This window comes from Perognathus longimembris, chromosome 20 (genome assembly GCF_023159225.1).
Source record: "Perognathus longimembris pacificus isolate PPM17 chromosome 20, ASM2315922v1, whole genome shotgun sequence".
Lineage (NCBI taxonomy): Eukaryota > Metazoa > Chordata > Mammalia > Rodentia > Heteromyidae > Perognathus > Perognathus longimembris.
In genome coordinates, this window is record NC_063180.1 from 38059401 (window position 1) to 38078964 (window position 19564).

General features: G+C 52.5%; 2 protein-coding genes across 3 annotated transcripts in view; both read right to left on the reverse strand.

Annotated features, from left to right (window-relative positions):
- The window catches only part of Chsy1 (chondroitin sulfate synthase 1), a 44796-nt gene extending 42052 nt beyond the window's left edge, over positions 1-2744 (reverse strand). The window contains exon 1 of the mRNA XM_048368784.1: positions 2400-2744. Coding sequence (XP_048224741.1) covers positions 2400-2731 — 332 coding nt within the window. The 5' untranslated portion in view covers positions 2732-2744. The remainder of the gene's footprint in view (positions 1-2399) is intronic.
- Positions 2745-11035: 8291 nt separating this feature from the next.
- On the reverse strand, positions 11036-16841 carry Selenos (selenoprotein S). Of its 2 annotated transcripts, XM_048368788.1 has the most exons (6): positions 16717-16841; positions 16093-16227; positions 13631-13737; positions 12734-12823; positions 12247-12325; positions 11036-11532 (listed from the first exon to the last, which is right to left on the reverse strand). In XM_048368788.1, the coding sequence occupies exons 1-6, from the start codon at positions 16790-16792 to the stop codon at positions 11456-11458; spliced, it is 564 nt and encodes a 187-aa protein (XP_048224745.1). In that variant the 5' UTR covers positions 16793-16841; the 3' UTR covers positions 11036-11455. The 2 variants fall into 2 exon arrangements, with proteins under 2 accessions (XP_048224745.1, XP_048224746.1); XM_048368789.1 differs by lacking the exon at positions 12734-12823.
- Between the last annotated feature and the right edge of the window lie 2723 nt (positions 16842-19564).

The following is a 19564-nucleotide window of genomic DNA, read 5'->3' on the forward strand; positions in this document are numbered from 1 at the left end:
GCCTAGCAAGTGTAAGGCCCCGAGTTCAAATCCCAGTACTGCCAAAGGGGGAAAAAAAAAAGCTTTGGAGGAAAATTGTAAAAAAAAAAAAAAAAGAGCACACCCAGTTCCAAACAAGGATTCCACCTTCAAGACTGAAGCCTATTTTCCTACAAAACTGTACATGGAATTTCCACTTGAACAGCTCAGTGCGGACTCTTGGCCCAGGCTGCAAAGAACAGCAAAACTGTAATCATAAGTTACACCCTATAACCTCCATCCCAATTCAGGCCTTTGCTGAAAGTTCCTTTAGGCTAAAATTGTCTTGAGCCATCTCTTCCAGCCAATCTAAACACAGGGTTGACTGGTTGAGAGGGAGGGGGGCTGAGCCAGCAGGGACAGCCCCCCACCCCCACCCCCAGGCTTCAGCACAGGCTCTAGAAATGAGAGAGATAAAAGTGAGGGAGGGCAGAGGCTGGAGGGGGGCAGCCCTGGCTGCGAGCAGGCTCCTTTCTCAGAAGGCAGAGGTGTCACCGAGAGAGGAGAACCTGGACAGAAGGCAAAAAGACAGACTGTCTCTACTTTCCCCAACTGCCTAGAAGAAAATAAACAATGAGATAAAATCTTAACATTAAAAAAAAAAAAAGGCAAGTAGCAGATGTGGAAGGGAGACCACAAGTCAGACACTTAACGAACTCTCAAAAAATGCCTTTGGGAAGTTACAGCCAATTACAAACCAGTAAGCACTGCCCACTTTCTGGGGATCCCTAGAGCATTGATTCTGTGATCATGAAAATGTATTTGTTGGATGGGGGATAAGGACTCACATAACCTATTTGAGCAAATTACTTTACTAATAGTAATTCCGCATGGCCTGTCACCCAACTGAAGCCATGCAGATTTACTTTCAAAACCATAAACTAAGTAATTTAATGGTGAGCTTTTGTGTTTTCTGAGGCAGGTTCTCTCTAAGTAGCTCCAGCTGTCCTCAGACTCAAGCTCTTCCCCCTCAGGCTCCCGAGTGCTGGGATGACAGGTGTGCTGGGATTACAGGTGTGCACCCACCACGGCTCTCATCCTCCATTTTTGATGTGGGTAAGTCTCTGGACAAAGAGCCTAAAGTCCCAGGGAAATGAGGGTGTACCTGGAAGGCAACCCTGATCTGTTTATTCCCAAGTCACTGTATCAACATATATTTCTGCTATCTTCATCCTAAGCTTTCCAGCCACTTGGGACCCATCCTGGCAGAACAACTGCTCTCGATTTAGGTAAAACCTAAAGGAAATATGCAGGCCTGGGGACAGAACCATTCAAAGCCTTTTTTTTTTTCTCCACTGCCCTTTTGCCTCGTCCAGCCTTACTGCTTTCCTTAAAGGAAGAAGACATCTGGCACATCTTTGTCCCCACACAACTTGCAGTGCCTGAAAGCATAGCCCCAGACTGGACATTTTAAAAGTGCTGGTTATACATTAAGTACCAACAGCAACTACTTCAGTCTTGCTCTGACTGCTCGAAAAAGTTAATTCCCAGAGCATGAGGGCTCTGAAGCCATGCCTGGCACAAGTTTGTTTACCCATATAGTAAGCGGTTCTGTACCTCCGGCATAAAGTTTCCACCAAGTGGCTTTACTGAGTCTACACCCCTTGCAGATTCAGATTGGCTTCGGTGCAAACGAGACTTCTAACCATGCCTGCCATTTCCAAATCATCTGAAACCCTACTTGGGCTAATCCCTTTGTTAATCCGGGACATGACTGCAGCCACTTTCATGACTCACTTGGCCAACTTACATACAGCGACGGGGTAGCATGCAGTCAGCGCTGTAACGGACACAGAGAACTGGGAATTCGAATTCGGGGGAGCAAGCGTCATGGAACCCTTCACTTTGCCTTACCTCAGGGTTCTCCCTCGACTTAACAGGACGGATGTGGCCAAGGGCGCACAGGACGGGCCCCCTCCGAATGCGAGAGGACACGACGGAAGGGCTCTAGCTGAATTAATTCACAGGAAGTCTTTCTTACCTTTGCAAGGATCGAATGCCCACTCTGGGGAATCAGTTATAACCCTCACTGCCAACACGATCAGGGGTTCACCTTAAGAGGGAGACCCTTTTTTAACAAAGGAGAAAGCTTAGGCATGGAGATCCGAAGTGCTTTGCACAAGGTCGGGATGGGGGGACCCCTCCTGGGAAGAGGAGCAGCTTAGTCTCTTTGACCCCTGAGTCTTGCCCTTGGGAGATGAGCCCACCATCGTTTCTCTGACCTCGGGTGCTGGGGCGGGGGGAGCTCCCCGATCCTCCGGAAGCCCGGGAGCCGCGGGTTTGGGAGGCTGATCTTAGGAGCCCCTAAGAGAACGGGAAGGGCCGCCGGCCGGGATGCCGGGATGCCGGGATGCGGCGGTTGCCGGGGCCGAAGGGCTCACCTGTAGGCCGCCACGGCGCGGGTCTGCAGGTATTTCTGAGCCGTCATGACTCCCACGAAGAGAAAGTTCCGGTCGCGCTGACCGCCATCCGGAGCCGAGCCGTGGGACCAGAGCTGCGCCCCGCGCGCCTCGCCGCGCGCCCCGCCGGCCTGGGCTGCGGCGGCCCCCGCCGCCCCCGGGCCCGGCCGGCAGCCCTCCAGACTGGCCCGGCGCCGCGGGCCCACCCGCTTCAGCTCGGAGGCGCGGGGCAGCACGAGCCGCGAGGCCAGCACGAAGCCCACCACCAGCCCGAGCAGCATGCTGAGCCAGGCGCGCCGGCCGCGCGCGGCCATGCCCGCGCCCCTCCGCCCGCCGGGCCGCCGCCGCCGCCGCCGCCGCGCCGCCGGCCCCCCGCGCCCTCAGCCCGCCGCCGCCGCCGCCCCCGCCCGCGGAGGCCAGCCCGACCTAGCGCCGCCAGGCCCGGCCCGGGCAGCGCCGCGGCCGCCGCGGGCCCGCCGCGCCCATCGCGTCGCCCCCGAGCCGCACGCAGGCCCCGCGCCGGCGCTTTGTTCCGCGCGCCCACCCCCGCCGCCGCGGCCTGCGCCTTTAAGACGGGACCATGCCCGGCGCGCGCCGGCTGCGGCTCGGGGGCGACGCGGCGGCTCCTCCCGCCCGCGCGCGGGGGAGCGAGGCCCGGGCGACGGCGACCGCGGAGCCCGCCGACCTCGGGCTGCGGCCCCTCGCGGCTCGAGTGTCTCGGCTAAGCCCGTGCCGTTCCCGCCCCTGTCTTCTCCGTGACCGGCGCCGCCGCCGCCGCACATCCTCCGGCTTAGCTCGCCATTGCCACCGGAGCCCCTCACGTCACGCACAGCGCGTTTTGAAGCGGGCCCGGCGGCGGCGGCAAGTCGTGGCCCCTCTCGGGATCCGTCCGCGCAACGTGATTGGCGCAAAAGTGAATGGGGGGCGGTTCACGCGGCCAAAGTTTGACCAAAAAAAAAAAAAAAAAAGCCACCCGCCCGCCTGGCGAGGTCTGAGGTCCCGCGGAGGGGGTGTGGGGACGCGTCGGCCCGGGAGCCGCCGGCCAGGACCGACGCCCGCCCAGAGGGCCCGTTATCTGCGGCCACGCCCCCCCGGCAGCGGAGACCACGCCCATCCACCAAAAGCCCGCCCCTTTCGTTGAAGTCACGCCCCTGCCTCCCGAGACCACGCCCCGTCCCGGACGACCACGCCCGCTCACCCGGAGACACACCCCCGGCCCGAGGCCACGCCCCGTGCTAGGGCGGGCCACGTCTGCCGCGGGCACCGCGCGCATCCCTGGAGCTCCGCAGCAGGGGCTTCTTGGTCCCCAGATTCTCCACGAACCGCACGTTCCTCCCGCCCAGCCTGTCCTCGGATAAACCCCACGGCTCGCCCTTCCCTGCAGTCGGGCCGATGTCCACACTGTAGCTTTCTTCCCGCCCGTCCTGGGGGGCCGGAGCGGCGCGTGGTGGAGGGTATACGTGCAGGCCCGGAGCGTGAACTGTGCACCCAGTGTCCTTGCTCCCTGCCCCTCGACGCCGAGCCAAATCAATGAGGAAGGTGTGTGGGGAGGCCGCTGGCAAACGCGACGCCCCGGGGCCGTCGAAGGGAAAGCAAGCCGTACTGGAGGTGCAGGCTTCCCGCCCGGTGCGAGCGCTCAGTGGACTCTGAAGGGCTGCTGGGCGGTGGGGTCTCCCCGGGTGGTTCAGGTGCAAGGCGGGCAGATAGATAGCTGCTGGTAGCACCTGGACCACCCAGGCTGCCATCACACCACCCTTCCGCCCGCTTCTGCTTCCCCAGGGCTGGGGGGGAGGGGGTATTGGAGGAACCACCATGCTCCACTGTGTTGGGTGGGCTCTCTCTCTCCCTCCCTCCCTCCCTTTTCTCCCTCCCTCCTTTTGCCAGTACCTGAAAACTCAGGTCCTTGTGCTCTTGCTTAGCTCTTTTGCTCACTTTACCACTTGAGCTATTTCCATCCTTTTACTGGTTAAGTGGAAATAAAGCGTCTCGCCGAAGTTTTCTGCCAGAGCTGGCCTCAAACCTCAGTCCTCAGCTCTCAGCCTCCAGATAGGTAGGCGTGCAGGTATGAGGCCTCAGCACTTGGCAGTCGCGGTGTTTTCTAATGAAACTGTTTAAGAGAAAAGCATTTGTCTGGGCCTCAGAGGTTATTACTTTAAGTAAATGAACCCACACCTTAGGGACAGAAAGTAAGCACACTTAGGGCAATCCTTAGCTCTCTCTTCGTTATTAATAGGACGGAATGACCGAAATATTACAGTTTTAAAATACCGAGCTGTGGGAGACACGGACTTGTCTGCCACTGAATAGTGGTGGCTCTTGTTTATTCTTTGGATATTACCACTTTCTTTGACGCTTGTGATTTATTTCAGAAATAGTTTATGGCCCACCTTCCCCACAGTCTCCCTCCCTAAGAGATGATCAACATCTAAAAATAAAATATTCGTTATGCAGTGAATACAGGATTCCAACAGCATTCCTGGGTAAAATACAGAACATGCAACAGGCTCAGAAATCATCGAAAGAGATTTCCAGTAAGATCATGAACCACAAATGCGGAGTCACCAGAGTCCCCCCAAGTGTAGCAACAGCCCCACAAGAACTCAGGGCCTAAGCACTGTCCCTGGCTTCTTTTTGCTCAAGGCTAGCACTACCACTTGAGCCACAGTGCCACTTCTGCTTATGTGGCACTGAGGAATCGAACCCAGGGCTTCATATATACAAGGCAAGCACCCTACTCAATACTTTCTGGTCTGATATCCTCTTCTAAACTAAGATTCAGAGAAAAGCATGAAAAGCTGTGATGGGAATAATCCTGGGAGAATGTTGAGTATCTTGTCCTAGGTTCCCAGGATCTACACCAATGGTCTCATCTGCCTGGCTCTGTGGGGTGCCCCCTAGTGGCCAGAAAGTCCCCATTCACAAAACTGCATTTTTGTCAATTGAACTCAGGGCCTCAAGCTTGCTAGCCAAGTGCTTTATCCCTTCAGGCACTCCCCTAGTCATTTTAGGGTTTTTTTTCTCAGCTTTTTACCAGAGATGACCTCTGACCAAAATCTTCCTATCTTAGCCTCTTAAGTAGCTGGGATTATGAATGTGGGCTATATGTGTTGGTGTATGCATGCATGTATGTATGTATGTATGTATGTATGTATGTATTTTAATGCCAGCACAGTTGGGGCTTGAACTTAAGACCTTGAACTCTCTTGGTTTTTTTCTGCTCAAGACTAGCAATTTATCACTTGAGCCACAGCTCCACGTCCAGTTTTTGGAGGGTAACCGGAGATAGGAGTCTCACAGACTTTCCTGACGGCTTTGAAACATGATCCTCAGATCTCAGCCTCTTGAGTAGCTAGGAGTACAGGTATGAGCCACCAGCTCCTGGCTTCATTCATTTATTTTTAAAGGTGGGAAGTTTTCTTAGACTATAGGTATTTACTCCCAAGTAAGCTAAGGAAAGCGTTTTTAATACTACCAGGGTCCTGATTCACTATACTAGTAACTCTCTTTATAGAACTGAAGAAGGTATTGAATATCATCACCAAAAGAGAGATGGGGTTAATCATAGTCGGGGCTATTTGGCACCAGCAAGTCAAACCATGAATTTCGTCTATGCAGGCCCTGGATGCCCCCATCCCAAGCCCAGGAGCCCAGGAGGGGGTTTGAGTCCCACTTGGCCAAGCCCAGGGCCTCAAGGTCTGACAGGTTCCTTGTTTTTTGAATTCATCTTTCTACTGGATCAAGTTCAAGTTTCCCCCTTAGTAGTCGTTCAAGCCTGTTACTTAGAAATTTGTTCGAAAAATGCTAGAACATCCATTTCCCTTCTGTTTTCATGAGTATAATTATCTATGACAGGTAATTAAAATTCATCTCTACCTACCTGGCAGAACATTTTCTCACAAATTACAACTCTGTTCCCACATGCATTACAGCTTTTTTTTTGCTGCTGCTAATACATAGAATGTCTGTTACCAGTATAACATTTCGTATAATTTGTTGCAGTTTCTTAGAAACCTTTGGTAAATAGCTCAATTGTCTGTTGGCACCCAGCCTCAAACAACCTTGTGAGTTCCCTGAGAGGGTTTCTTTAAAGACATTCAGTCTGAACTCAGGCCTCTACAGGAATCCTTGGGGGGGAAGAGGATAATTACTTTTTTTCAAGTTTCAGAAATACTTCTTCTATAAAGAAACACTGAATACTGAGAAGTTCTAATAACCCAACTTTTCAGAAGCTTGTGTTCACTCCTTGCAAAGAATTAGAACCACCACTTCACTAATATTTACCACCATTACCTTCATGGACCCTCCACTAACCCGATTACATTTGGCATCTGTTTTCTCCTTTGTGTAGATACTTGGGGCCTCATGTGAATATTGAATTTCTTTTCTTTTCTTTTGTTTTTGCTCAAGGCTGGCACTCTACCACTTTAGCCATAGCTCCATGTCTGGCTTTTTGCTTGTTAGTTGGAGATAGGTGTTCCATGGACTTCCCTGTCTGGGCTAGCTTTGAATCACAATCCTCCGATCTTAGCCTCTGAGTGGCTGAGATTATAACATGAGCCACCAGCACCTGGCTCCATCGCACTTGAGGGGGCTTTTCGGTTGGCAAGCGATGCCCTTATCCCCTTACTAATGACTCTCAATATTGCCTTTATTTGCTGAGACAGGCTGGAAAAGGGAAATGCAAAATGCCTCATGATTCTGCTTGTAGATACCAGCAGATTCAACATGACCATCTAGAATATTCTCCAGGGCATCATGCTGGGCTTGGTTTGAGTATTCCTCACAAAGGTCTGTAAGCAAAACAGAGACACATGAAATCCCACCTTACTGCCCGCTGTGTGGATGTCCTATCGTCTTACCAACTTGAACAAACTCGGGCTGCCGCTGGCACAGGCCGTCTTGAACAATGGCCCAAATGTGCTTTGGGAGATAACCTTGCTCGAAGCGCCAAGGGCAGCTCGCTTTACCTTTGTGTTGAAGACTTGACCCTGGTGTTGTGAAGAATTTTGCCTTTCCCATCCCTTGCCAAGACATGCCAGTGATCTTTACAGCAGGGTCAGAGTCTTAACAGCTGGACAGATTGCACAAAGACTCCGTGCACAGGAGGGCTGCCCCTCCTCAACATCTGAACCCCCAAAAGCATGAACCCCCGAGGCTAGCCACAGTTGGCAGCCTGTGGAGAAACTGCAGGTGGGGACTTCCAACTCTCTTTGTTTTGCCCTAGAGCTAGGAAAGGATCATGCTGCCTGGGGGAAAAGAAAACTCAAACTGCGAAGAGCTCAGCCACTTCAGGCTCACAAACCCAAGGGTGCAAGGCAAGACTGAGAACACAGTCGCTCTCTCCACCACCAATGGATTTCACGAGTGTCTCTCTCATCACCAAGCACCTCCACAGTCCAAGAGGATGCTCACGATACTTATTATAGGCGATGAGAGGGCTGTTGTTCCACCATGCAATGAACGTCTGTGGAGAAATTTAAACTAAGAAGGGTGTGAGGGTACACTTCGCGGTTGAGAGTCCAAAGGAAAAGAGGTCACAAGAAGTGGGTACTAAAAACAAGTAGGGTGACGAAGTGTGTGTGTGTGGGGGGTGGTGGTCAAGAAGCCAATGTATATCCTCCAAAATGAAGAAGAGTGCGGAAAGGGATGGGGAGGGGAGGGATGGGTGGAAAAAGTTCATGAGAGAGAGGGAGAGGGAGGGAGGGAGGGAGGGGGGTTCAGCTGGTAAAGCATTAGCCTTGAGCCTAAAATCTCAGGGACAGAGTCCAGGCCCTAGTTTAAGTCCAGGACCAGCACACACAAAAAAGAAAGCCAAGGAAAAAAAAGAGAAGAGGAAAAAGAGAAAAAAGGAATTTACCAAAATGTTCTTTCCTTAGAGTGTCTACTGAACATGAAGGGGTGAAGGCGAGGCACTTCGTAGACCTTTGAGACAATGGCGCCCTCTGGTGGCAAGTCCTGCTCAGTGAGGTTTCCTTTCATCTTGGACTCATCATTCTACAGTTAAAAATAAACAGCCATTTTTGAATTAGTGCCTACTCAAGCATACTCCCACAGTGGTATCTCCGAGCGAGCTTTGGCTATCTTCTCTTCTGTGACGAATGAACCAATATCTCCCAATGAATGTCAGTTTATTGTACTGGGTGGGAGCGGCTGGCTGGTGTCTGGGACCTCAAGGCTCAGCGTTCCCTTGGGAGAGGGTTTGGCAGGCCCTGCTGCAGGAGACAAGATCTGAGAGTGAGGGTTTGAAGCCAGCCTGGGCAGACAAATTCCAAGGAACCAGCAAAAAGCTGGAAGAGGAGGTATGGCTCAAATAGTAGACAGCCAGCTTTGAGGATAAGCTCAAAGGCCCAGTGTTCAAGCCCTCGTACTGACCATTTAACATCTGTTAAACTAGAAATACTTAACATTTTCCAGGCCAACTCACCCCTGCCTCATTCCTGTGTCCTCGAACCCCAGGATCTCAGAGTGCAGACTCACCCCCAAACTTCCCTGGGGGTATCTGTGTCTAGTCAAGGGGCAGAAGCCTCCGCAGTTATTTGAACAGAGAGAATTGTTGGTGTCAGTACCAGGGTTTATGCTCTTGCTTGGCCTTTTTACACTCGTTTCTACTGCTTGAGCTACACCGTTGCTCCCAGCTTTTTGCTGGTCCTTATCTGTCCCAGTTGGCTTCAAACCTTGCTTTTCAGATCACTGCAAGTGATGCATCCTGAGTGTACTGAGGTGTCAGTCATGTGACCCTCCTCATGCCTGCATGCATTAATGGCTTGCTCCCTCAGAATGGTCCCACACCCCAACTCTGCCTACTTGGGGGCACAAAGCTCCTTTGTTAAAACTGCACCTCAGCCAGTTTCAGTGCACTGGATTTCCTGTTGATACCCTGGCTGATTTGAGAGAGAGAGAGTGTGTATGTGTATGTGTGTGTGTGTGTGTGTGTGTGTGTGTGTGTGTGTCCTGGGCCTTGATTTGGGCCTGGGCACTGTCCCTGAGCCTTTCTGCTCAAGGCTAGCGCTCTGCTACTTCTGCCTTTTTGGGGCAGGTAGTTGGGAGATAAGCGTCCCACGGACTTTCCTGCCTCGGCTGGCTTCAAACTGGGATCTTGAGATCTCAGCCTCCCGGGCATCAGTTAGGCTGACAGATGTGAGCCCTTGGCACCTGCCCAGTTGTGCCATCTTTGAGTGGCTGGTCAGAGCAGGCTTCTGCACAGCTGCCACGGGACTCTCATGTGGAAATCTAGGGCATCTTGCTTCTTTTTGGCCCAGTAATGGAACTTGTACTCGGGGCCTTGCACTCTCACTTGGCTTTTCCCCTCAAGGCTGGCACTCTATCGCTTGAGCCACAGTGCTACTGATAGCTGCTACATCGCTGGGATGACAGGCGTGAGCCTGGATAAATCTGGACCCAGTGGGAAGGCAGCCCGGGTCCAGGTGGGGGGATGCCACAGGCTGAAAAGTGTGGCCTTAGGCTCGCCCAAGGTCGCCATAGCCCCAGGAGGATGCCAAGGCTACTGAAAATGGGCAGGTGCGGCCCTCCCTTGCGCGGACTCTCGCTCCTCCCCGAGTCTCAGGAGTCCTCTGTTTGCTTTTGCACTCGACAGATGTGATGTAGTAAATTACAAGTGAGCAGATTCCAAAGGCCGGGCGCCGTTCTTGGAATCGACCTGACGGGCCCAGCCGGCTACCTGGCCGGTCCCTATTATACCTGAGGCCATGGGGCCCGGCCGATCCACAGGCTGACCGCTGATACTGAGCCGTCAGCCAGCCGAGCCCTGCAGAGCCTGGGCGGGAAGGTGGCTTTAAGGATCCCGTGTGGCGTGGGGTGCTGGAAGCACAGATGGCTGCCATCCCTTATCGGGTCACTTTGGGAAGCTTGCTCTTACACCTGAAGCCCTTACACTCTCACTAGACTTCTGCCCGATGCTGGGGCTCTAACCCTTGAGCCACACTTCCACTTCCTTATCTGGTGGTTGACTGGAGCTAAGAGTCTGCCTGGGTTGGCTTTGAACCGCCATCCTGATGTTGGCCTCCTAGGTAGCTAGGTTTGCGGGCGGGAGCCTCCGGTGCCCCACTAAGCCCTCGTAGGTTGTTTTGCTGACAGCGTGCATGGAGGCGCAGAGCAGGAATTCCAGGAGGGGGCTGTGACCTCCCAATGTGTTGTCGAGGAGAGTGGTCTCCCCACACGGCTATGTCTGCTTCCCGTGGCCTTGGGGACCACGGCTCCCGGGCTGCACACCAGGGCTGCTTGCTACAAGTGCCACATACAGACACAGTGTCCCAAGGACCCCATGGCTCTTTTGTGGCCGTCCTGAACGCAGGCTGGTCCTGGCAGGAGGTGGGTGCTCATGGGCGTGACCCGGTCACGAGGATGGAGGTCATGGGAACACCCGGCGCTGTCAGGCAAGGAGAAACTAGTGAGCAGGGCTGCACGTGGTCAGTGCCGTCTTGGAGCAAGCGAAGTCTTCACCCGGGTTCCACGCGCAAAGCCCACGCCCAGGACTTTGTGGATAAACCAGGAGATCCACCAATAGCCACGTGGCAGCCGCCGGCACCAGGCAATCAGCTAGGAGTCGCATGCTGGACGACGATGAGCTCACAAATAAGTGGCCTTCCACTTAATAAAGAGGCTCAAAATGTTACTCGGTTTTTCTTTTTTTAATATTTATAATTTCTCTTCTACAAAGTTCTGTACAGGTGACTATACAGGAAGGAACCCCATCAACTGTCGGCATCAGTAATCCTCACTGGTGGCTCACCATTTATAAGGAAGACATCATTCCACGCACGGCACAGGGACTTTCGTGGGTGCTCCCGCCTCGTTTGCTAGTGGCCAGCCAGGAAGTCAGTGGTCACCCACTGGTCCTCACTGGTCCTCAGAGTGACCGGGGGGCCGACTGATCCCTTAGCTGCACAGACAGCGCGAGGAGCAGGAATCAGCCCACTTCCCCGCGAGTCACTGCGAAAGCGTGCGTAAGGCAATTGAATGGAGCGTCAAGGGTTCATCTCGCTAATGTCACAAGCAACACTAGGATGGGACTCCTAGCTTCATCCTCCCGACGGGCCCCTGCGGCCGGGCCTCCAGGAGCAGGTGCCGCCTCCTTCACCCGTCAGAGGGTTGTAACCTGGAACCGAAGGAAGGAAGCAGGTCAGAGGGCAGCCTCAGCCAGCAGAGGGAATGGCGCCCGGGAGGCGGAGACCTGGAGGGTGGACAGAGCAGTCCAGGAGAGCCCCCTCCCCCAACCATCATCAATCAACCGGCTGGACTGGAAGCCCAGCCCGAGAGGAGGGCCGTCACTCATGCTAACCACGGGCCTAGACGGCAGGCCCATCTGTCTGTCCCACCTCCACCAGCTTCGCCTCCATTTATAGACCCACCGAAATGACGAGAACCTTACGCCCCGCGCCCACCTCGCTATGCTACCCAAGCTGCCCTCAACACTTTTAAGACTTTTTTTTAATGTCAGTCCTGGGCTTGAACTCAGGGCCTAGGTGCTGTCCCTGAGCTTCTTTTGCTTGAGACTAGCACTCTACCACTTGAGGCCACAGATGCACTTCTGGCTTTCTGGTAGCTTATTGGAGAGTTTCACGGCCTTTTCTGCCTGGGCTGGCTTCAAACCATGATCCTCAGACTCAGCCTCCTGAGAAGCTGGGATGACAGGCGTGAGCCACTGGCACTGGGCGTGCCCTTAGACTTTTGATCCTCCTACCTCAGCCTCCAAGGGCTGGGATTACAGGCATGTGCCACTATGCCCAGCTAGATAATTTGAGAGACAAATAAACATATCCTGTAAGTGTGGAAAATCTTAACAGTCTTCAATCATTTATTTGGTACTTACCCCCTCCCCGCAAAGGCTTTTTGTCAGACTTCCGTTTGGGGACGACAGATGATGTAGAAGGCTCAGGAGTGTTGTTTTCCTGTTGGAACATATACAGGCTTAAGAATCAATGTAAGCTGGGCACTGGTGGCTCACACCTGTCCTCTTAGCTACTCAGGAGGCTGAGAGCTGAGGATCCTGGTGCAAGGCCAGCCCTGGCAGGAACGTCCCGGAGACTTGAATCTCCAATTAACCACCAGAAAACCAAATGTGGTACTGTAGCTCAAAGTGGTGGAGTGCTAGCCTTAAGCAAAAGAAGCTCAGGCCCCGAGTTCAAGCCCATGATTGACAACAACAACAAAAATCAATGCAAACATGCTCTTGGGACTGAGGGTATAGCTCAGGGCCAGGGTGCGTGTCTAGCATGGTAGAGGTCACAGGTTCAATCCCCAGCAGCACCACAACAGTAGCTACTCAGAAAAGCCTGCCTGGGCCCAGTGTGGGTTACCTGAGGCTTTCTTGCATTTCCTCGGTAACTTTTGCCCTCCTGCATGCTGTCCCACATTTCAATCTTCTGTCTCCGCCTCTCTTCTTCAAGCTGAGAGAGAACCCCACATTATACACAGAGCACTCAGACGCTGCCGCTGTTCCCAGGGAAGATGCCAATTCTGACAATTCTTTTATCGTCAAGTGGGTTACGCAAAGCAGAGCATGCTTCATTTAAATGTACCCTAAAGCCAGGCGCCAGCGGCTCCCACCTATAATCCTAGCTACTCGAGGCGGAGATCTGAGGATTGAAGTTTGAAGTCAGCCCAGGCAGCAAAGTCCTGGAGACTCTTATCTCTGATTAACCATCAAAAAGCGAGGAGTGAAGGTGCAACTCAAGTGGTAGAGGGCCAGCTTTGAGCAGGGGGCGGGGGGGGGGGGGTGGTCAAGCCCCAAGTCACTGGACACCAAAATAAAACAAACAAAATGAACAAGTTTCCCAAAACAAACCTTTGCCCTCATTTTACTCAGAAAAGCTGCTACGCAAAGCCAGGTGTGGTGAGGCACAGCTAGAATTCTAGCACTCGGGAGGACTTCGAGTTCAAGGCCAACCTTTGTTATAGTATAGAGACAGTTTCAGAAACCAAAGGAAAGAAAGGGAGGAAGGGAGAGAGGAAGAGAAGGAGGGAGGGAGGAAGGCAGGGCCTCAGGACCTGTTGTCGTAAGCACTGTGCCTGGAGCAGAACGAGGATGGGGCACCTCGAGGCCCCCTCAGGAGGAGGGCTTTGGCTTGGAGCATAGGCACGGCCAGCAGGCCGGCTCGGCCACCTGGGGATAAAGCCGCTCAGCCCCGGGGCCTGGGCTCCAGCTCCAGGACGGCGAGTGTGTGTGGAGTCTGCAGAGCCACAGCAGCGCGCACCTGTCTCAGCTTTTCCTTGTGCTTCTCCACCTGCGCGTCGAGTTCCTCTTGCATCCTCAAGCGAGCAGCTGCTAAGGCCTCCTGTCGTTTTACAACCGCATCAGGTTCTAAGATATCAGGGAGAAAAAAAAAAGAGATGGAAACAGCACCCGCACCATACACACTGGACATGCCTGAGTCATCAGGGCTGCAAACGCCAACCAACCCCAGGTGTTAGCTGAGGAAGCCCACCCCAGCTGCGCATGCGACTCTCCTGCAGTCACAGTCCTTAGCCACTCCTCCAGAGGCCTTCGAGGTGCCTTCCAGCAATGCTTCTGCAGAAAGTTTGCAGCAGTGGCCCTGTCACTAAAATCGAAGTGGTTCCCTGGCCACGGAGAGATCCCGTTAATCCCATGTGCCAACCTCACTTGGAGCCAGTTTTCAGGCCAAACTAAACTCTAGAAGGTCTCCAGGCAAAGGTTAAGTGTTCTGAAACTTGCCAGGCACCTGTGGTTCATCCTGTAATAGGATTTCAGTGGTGAGCAGCTACTCAGGAAGATCTGAACATTGCAGCTTGAAGCCAGCCCAGACAGGAAAGCCTGTGAGACTCATCTCCAATTAACTACACCCAGAAGTAGAGGTATAGCTCAAGTGGTAGGTAGAGTGCCCAGGCCCTGAGCTCAAAAGCCTCTCTTCCCTACAACACACACAGTTTTCTGAATCTTTACTCACCATGTTGCTAGCCCAGGCCTCTAGCAGAAAGAAATGACATTTTACGCTTATTTCACAGAGAAGAAAGAAAAATCCTCCTAACTAGTACTTACATAAATAAAACTGGGCCTAGGGGCTCTTACCTGTAATCCCAACTACTTAGGAGATAGAAATTGGTTGGCAAGAGCCAAAAGTTAGCAAGATTGCTTCTTAACCAACAGGCTGGATGTAGCTCTTTATACCTGTAACCCAGGCTATGAGGGAGGCACAATTATAGGACTGATAGTTCGAGGCTGAAAGCAAAAAGCACATAATCCTATCTGAAAAATAATCTAAAACAAAAAGGGATGGTGGAGTGGTTTAATGGGGTACACCTTAAAGCTCTGAGTTCAAACCCCAGTACTGTCAACAACAGCACAGGTGCTCCAAGACAACTGGTTTGGGGATTTTGTTTGTTGGTCATGGGGCTTGACCTCAGGGCCTGGGCGCTGTCCTTTGCTCAAGGCTAGAAGAGCTCGATCACTGTGAGCTACAAGGCTGGCTTTTTCTGAGTAGTTTACTGGAGATAAGAATCTCAAGGGGGCTGGGAATGTGGCTTAGCGGTGGAGCGCTTGCCTAGCATGCATGAACCCTGGGTTCGATTCCTCAGCATCACATAAATAGAAAAAGCTGGAAGTGTCTCTGTGGCTCAAGTGGTAGAGTGCTAGCCTGGAGCAAAAAGAAGCCAGGGACAGTGCTCAAGCCCTGAGTTCAAACCCCAAGATTGGCAAAAAAAAAAAAAAAGGAAAAAGAATCTCAAGGACTTTCCCCTGGGCTTCAAACACAAACCTCAGATCTCAACCTCCTGAGTAGCTAGGAATTACAGGCCCTGCTTAACAAAGTTTTCCCCTCAACCTCAACAAGGGAAGAATACAGCAACTCAGATGGGTGTTACTTTTGTCTATGTTTGTGCTGTTTCAAAGGACTGAAAATTTCCTTGCCACACCCACACCAAGAGTAGCAGCTGTCCTATGACACAGAAGTTTCCTAGACGACCAAATGTCATTAGAATTCAGCCTCCAGGGATAAGGATTTTTTTAGGGGAATATTGGAGTTTGAACTCAGAATATTATACACTACCCCCTTGAACCACCCCACCAGCCCTTTTTGTTTTAGGCTATTTTATCAGCTAGGGACTTCACTTTTTTCCTTGGCCAGCCCTCCTACCTGTGTCTCCCTTGTTGCTGAGATCACAAGCACTATGGAAACCTGCAGCTGCCATGGTTCAAGATAAAGAACCCGCTGGGAATATGGCCTAGTAGTAAAGTGCTCGCCTCGTATATATGAAACCCTGGGTTCCATTCCACAGCACCACATATATAGAAAAAAGCTGGAAGTGGCGCTGTGGCTCAAATGGTACAGTGCTAGCCTTGAGCAAAAAGAAGCCAGGGACAGTGCTCAGGCCCTGAGTCCATGCCCCAAGACTGGCAACAAAAACAAAACAAATTTAAAAAGACAAAGAACCCAGTATGTGGACTCGAGTACAAAGAACTTGCCAAGTTCTAGCCCTAGCCCATATTAAAACCATTCACAATAAGTGCAGAATCAGGCAGGTTTTTCAGACTCACTAAAATCTTTGAAACAAGAAAACCACTACATATACACCCAAACCCACTTCAGAGGCATAAAAAACGCCCACATCCAGTGTTCTTGCTACTTTGGGCAACAGACTAACTTCTAAACGTCCCAAGCAGGTGAGGAGTCCCGCCCACATTTCCGTGACAGGCACTAACCGACAGCCGAGGCGGCTTGGTCCTGCTGCCTCTGCCTCAAGGCCCTCAGCTGGATGGAAAGCTTCTGGATGGCCACGTAGAGGAGGATACAGCCGAAGAGGATGTACCAGCCATAGGTGGCCAGCAGGGAGCCCACTGGAAAGGAGAAAAAAAAGGAGGGGATTCAGAGATTTAAAATGACAAGTCTCCAATTAAACTCAATGAACGCAGCTCCCCCTTTCCGCTAAAGGAAACTTGTTCCTGGCGCTGGTGTCTCACGCCTGTAATCCTATACTCCGAGAGGCTGTGGGCACAGCAGCTGCCTAACCAGGCTCCGGGGACTAAGTTTACATCACCAAGGTGACAGCGGAGGGCGTGGGAGCGGGGAGGAGGGGGAACTACAGGGAACCTCCGGGGGACTCCGGGGCCTGCCCCTGGAAGGGGTGGCGGCGCCCAGGGCAGAGGACCCGGGGAGGGGGACAGCACACACTCGGGGCGCAGGCCACGCCCCACCCCAGTCCTGTGCGCCGCGTCCCAGCCCGGCGGCCGGCCAGGCCTCCCCGATTCCCGCCCCGACGCGGCCGAGGTCGTCCCACCGATCATGGCGGCGCCCCGAAGGTCGGGGGCTCGCGGCCCGCGCCTCACCCGTGGCGTGCAGGAAGCGGAGTCCTTCGGTCTCCAGGGCCGGTCTCGTGGACAGCTGCTCCCCGTCCTGCTCCATGGCGGTGACTGGCGCCCGGCCCGACTCCCGTCGCCTTCAGCTGCAGCACTTCCGGTCCGTCCTTACGTACACGTGGCACGCCCGACGCCGCCCTAATGCCGGCCAATAGCAGATTGACCCGGTCCCGCTACCCGACCAATCGCTGAGAGGGAGCGGCAAACGGGCGTGGCCAGGGAAGGCGGGGCCGGAAGCTTGCTTTGCATTCCCCGGTGAGCGGGGCGTGGGTTCAAGATTCCCCAGGGGGTAGTCGTACACTGATTGGACTGCGAGGCGGAGCCTCCCGGGACAAGATTGGGGCCTACACCCTCGCCCGGTCCCTTAGGGTGACTGGGCCTGGTAGATTGGTTAGTTAGGAACTTGGATCAGGAAGGTGCTAAACATGAAAGGTGGCACTTTCCTCCTACTTTCCGGCCAAAGCGTCTCCAGCGGTAGGAGGTTTTGATCCCAAACCTGAAGGAATTGGCCACCGCAGTGGCTCTGGCCTTGGGTGGAGTCGCTGTCACCAGATGTCATTGTTTATAACTGTCAGGTGGCCTTTGCCAGCCCTTCCTGCCATTTAGGTGGGAACTTTAACCACCCTCTTTCAATTAGGAAACTGGAAAAGGGTGAGCCATCTTTCTTTTCTTTTTCCTATTGGGGCTCCAGCTCAGGCCCTTGCTCCTCTCATTTGGCTTGCTTGCTCAAAGCTGGTGCTCTACCACTTGAGCCACATGTCCAGCCAAGCTGGACTATGTGGGACCCCCATAAAACCCCCTTTTAAGAAAAGAATTGGTAATGGGAGCTGTAGCCCAAACGTAAATGTCCCAAATAACACCCCCAACCGTGGGAAATGAGTCTCTAATGTTTTAAGATTTGTTTTTTTTTTTTTCTTGGCCAGTCCTGGGCCTTGAACTCAGGGCCTGAGCACTGTCCCTGGCTTCCTTTTTGCTCAAGGCTAGCACTCTGCCACTTGAGCCACAGTGCCACTTCTGGCCGTTTTCTGTATATGTGGTGCTGGGGAATTGAACCCAGGGCCTCATGTATACGAGGCCAGCTCTCTTGCCACTAGGCCATAACCCCAGCCCTAATGTTTTAAGATTTGAACATACCACTCCTACTCAAGGCTCAATTTTGCCTTCAGGCAATGTTTTGATTTTTATAAAGTAAACTAAAGGTCATGCTGACCTGGCCATGTTTTGCATCAAGGCTCAGTTCTGCGTCTGTAAATCTGCTTGCTTGCACAAACACCACCTATGTGTGGATTTTGCCTTTAAAAATACAGCCCTACTAAAACTTGAGGCTGTTCTCCCTATCCTGAAGGTGAGGACAGACACTGCATGCAGCTAAATAAAGACTCCTAGCCGGATTGACTGAGTGTTGGGGACTTTGTTGTTGTGGGTTTGAGGCCACTCTGGGTGGTGGGGTGTAAGACTATATGTATATAGTATACCACACACACACACACACAGTATGTATATTATACATTTAACATAAGATTTAATGGACTTCTGGGTTGAGTGCATGACAAGGAGCCTTCAATTCCTGCATGGCTAAAGTATCACCACTGTTCCTTGAATTAGGTGATAAGTACCTCACCTAGGTCCAGAAAGTTACTCAAGCATTTTGCTCAATATAACAGCACTGGTATTATTTGCAAATACGGGATAAAGGTGCACAGCAACCAGAACTCCAACCTGTCTCTAAGTGACTGGCTCCAATTAGTCATTCCTTCTTGCAGCCATATCCTTGTCCTAGCCTCCAGGTTCAAAGAGTGATTTCCCCATTGTTTGATGTCATCTTCACCTAGTGCTATTGCTTTGGCTAACAGCAAGTGGGCAGAGATAAGTGGGTTAGTTCTGAGTGCAGGCTTTGAGAGGCCAAAGAGAATGAGCCACCTATTTCCAGGATACTCAAGTCCTCCATGGGCATGCAATGATAAGCACAGTCAGGGACGAGACCAAGTGGTGCTGGCTGCTTAAAGCCAGTTTAGAGGTAGTTTGTTTAGTGGTACAATCAACTGCAAATGCTGCCTCTTCAGCTAAGTATAGAGGCAAGCAGCTGATGGTGGTTTCACAAACAATACAAGGCCTTATTCCTTGTAGCCGACATTCTTGGGAGATTCCTAAAGTGGCCTTTATGCTAATTATGTCCACAAATATAACTATTTCCTAAATTTATAGTTCTTAGAAACAAACTAGAGCACTGACCAATTATATACAAATATCACAAATACGTAAGTCAAGCTTAATGAGGCTCTTTGAAGTCACTGGGGCTGTGTGACTATCACCTGTTAGAAGTTTCTGTTCTTGAAACTTAGTGTCCCGTGGAGAACAGCACCTTGACAATAGTGGTCTTCTGGAAAGATTGGGTTAGGGTAAACCCAATTATTCTGGCCCTCTGCCACTTTTGGAAAATCTTTTCTGGGGACGATGGCGCACCGATGTAGCAGGAAGCCCTTTGGCCGTTCCTCACTGCACTTCCAATGAACATCTGGAGTCTGGTACCCAAAAAGGCCTCAGTCCGGATGCATTCAGGAAAACGGCACACAAGTCTCAGGCACAGCTACATTGTGGTGGCCACTCAGTAAGGTGACTCCCAAAACTGGGTCTCTACTTTTTGTGGGGGTGCGGGGGTTTGAACCCAGGGCCTTCTGCATGCTTTGCATGCATTGTACCACTGACATACAGCTAGCCAAAAAAGAAAGCCGCTGTCCTAAGAGCAGGGCCACAAGGGAGGAAATGTGGCCCAGGCTCACGGGCCTCTCACTGGAGACACCTGGCTCTCCATCGGACC

Excerpts from the sequence above, each read along its gene's own strand:
- Selenos (XM_048368788.1), bottom strand. The coding sequence starts at position 16,792 with ATGGAGCAGGACGGGGAGCAGCTGTCCACGAGACCGGCCCTGGAGACC. Across the intron at positions 12,326-12,733 it reads GAAATGCAAGAAAGCCTCAG|GAAAACAACACTCCTGAGCC; the intron begins GTAACCCACACT and ends ATGTTCCAACAG. Across the intron at positions 11,533-12,246 it reads AAAGCCTTTGCGGGGAGGGG|GTTACAACCCTCTGACGGGT; the intron begins GTAAGTACCAAA and ends CTTCGGTTCCAG.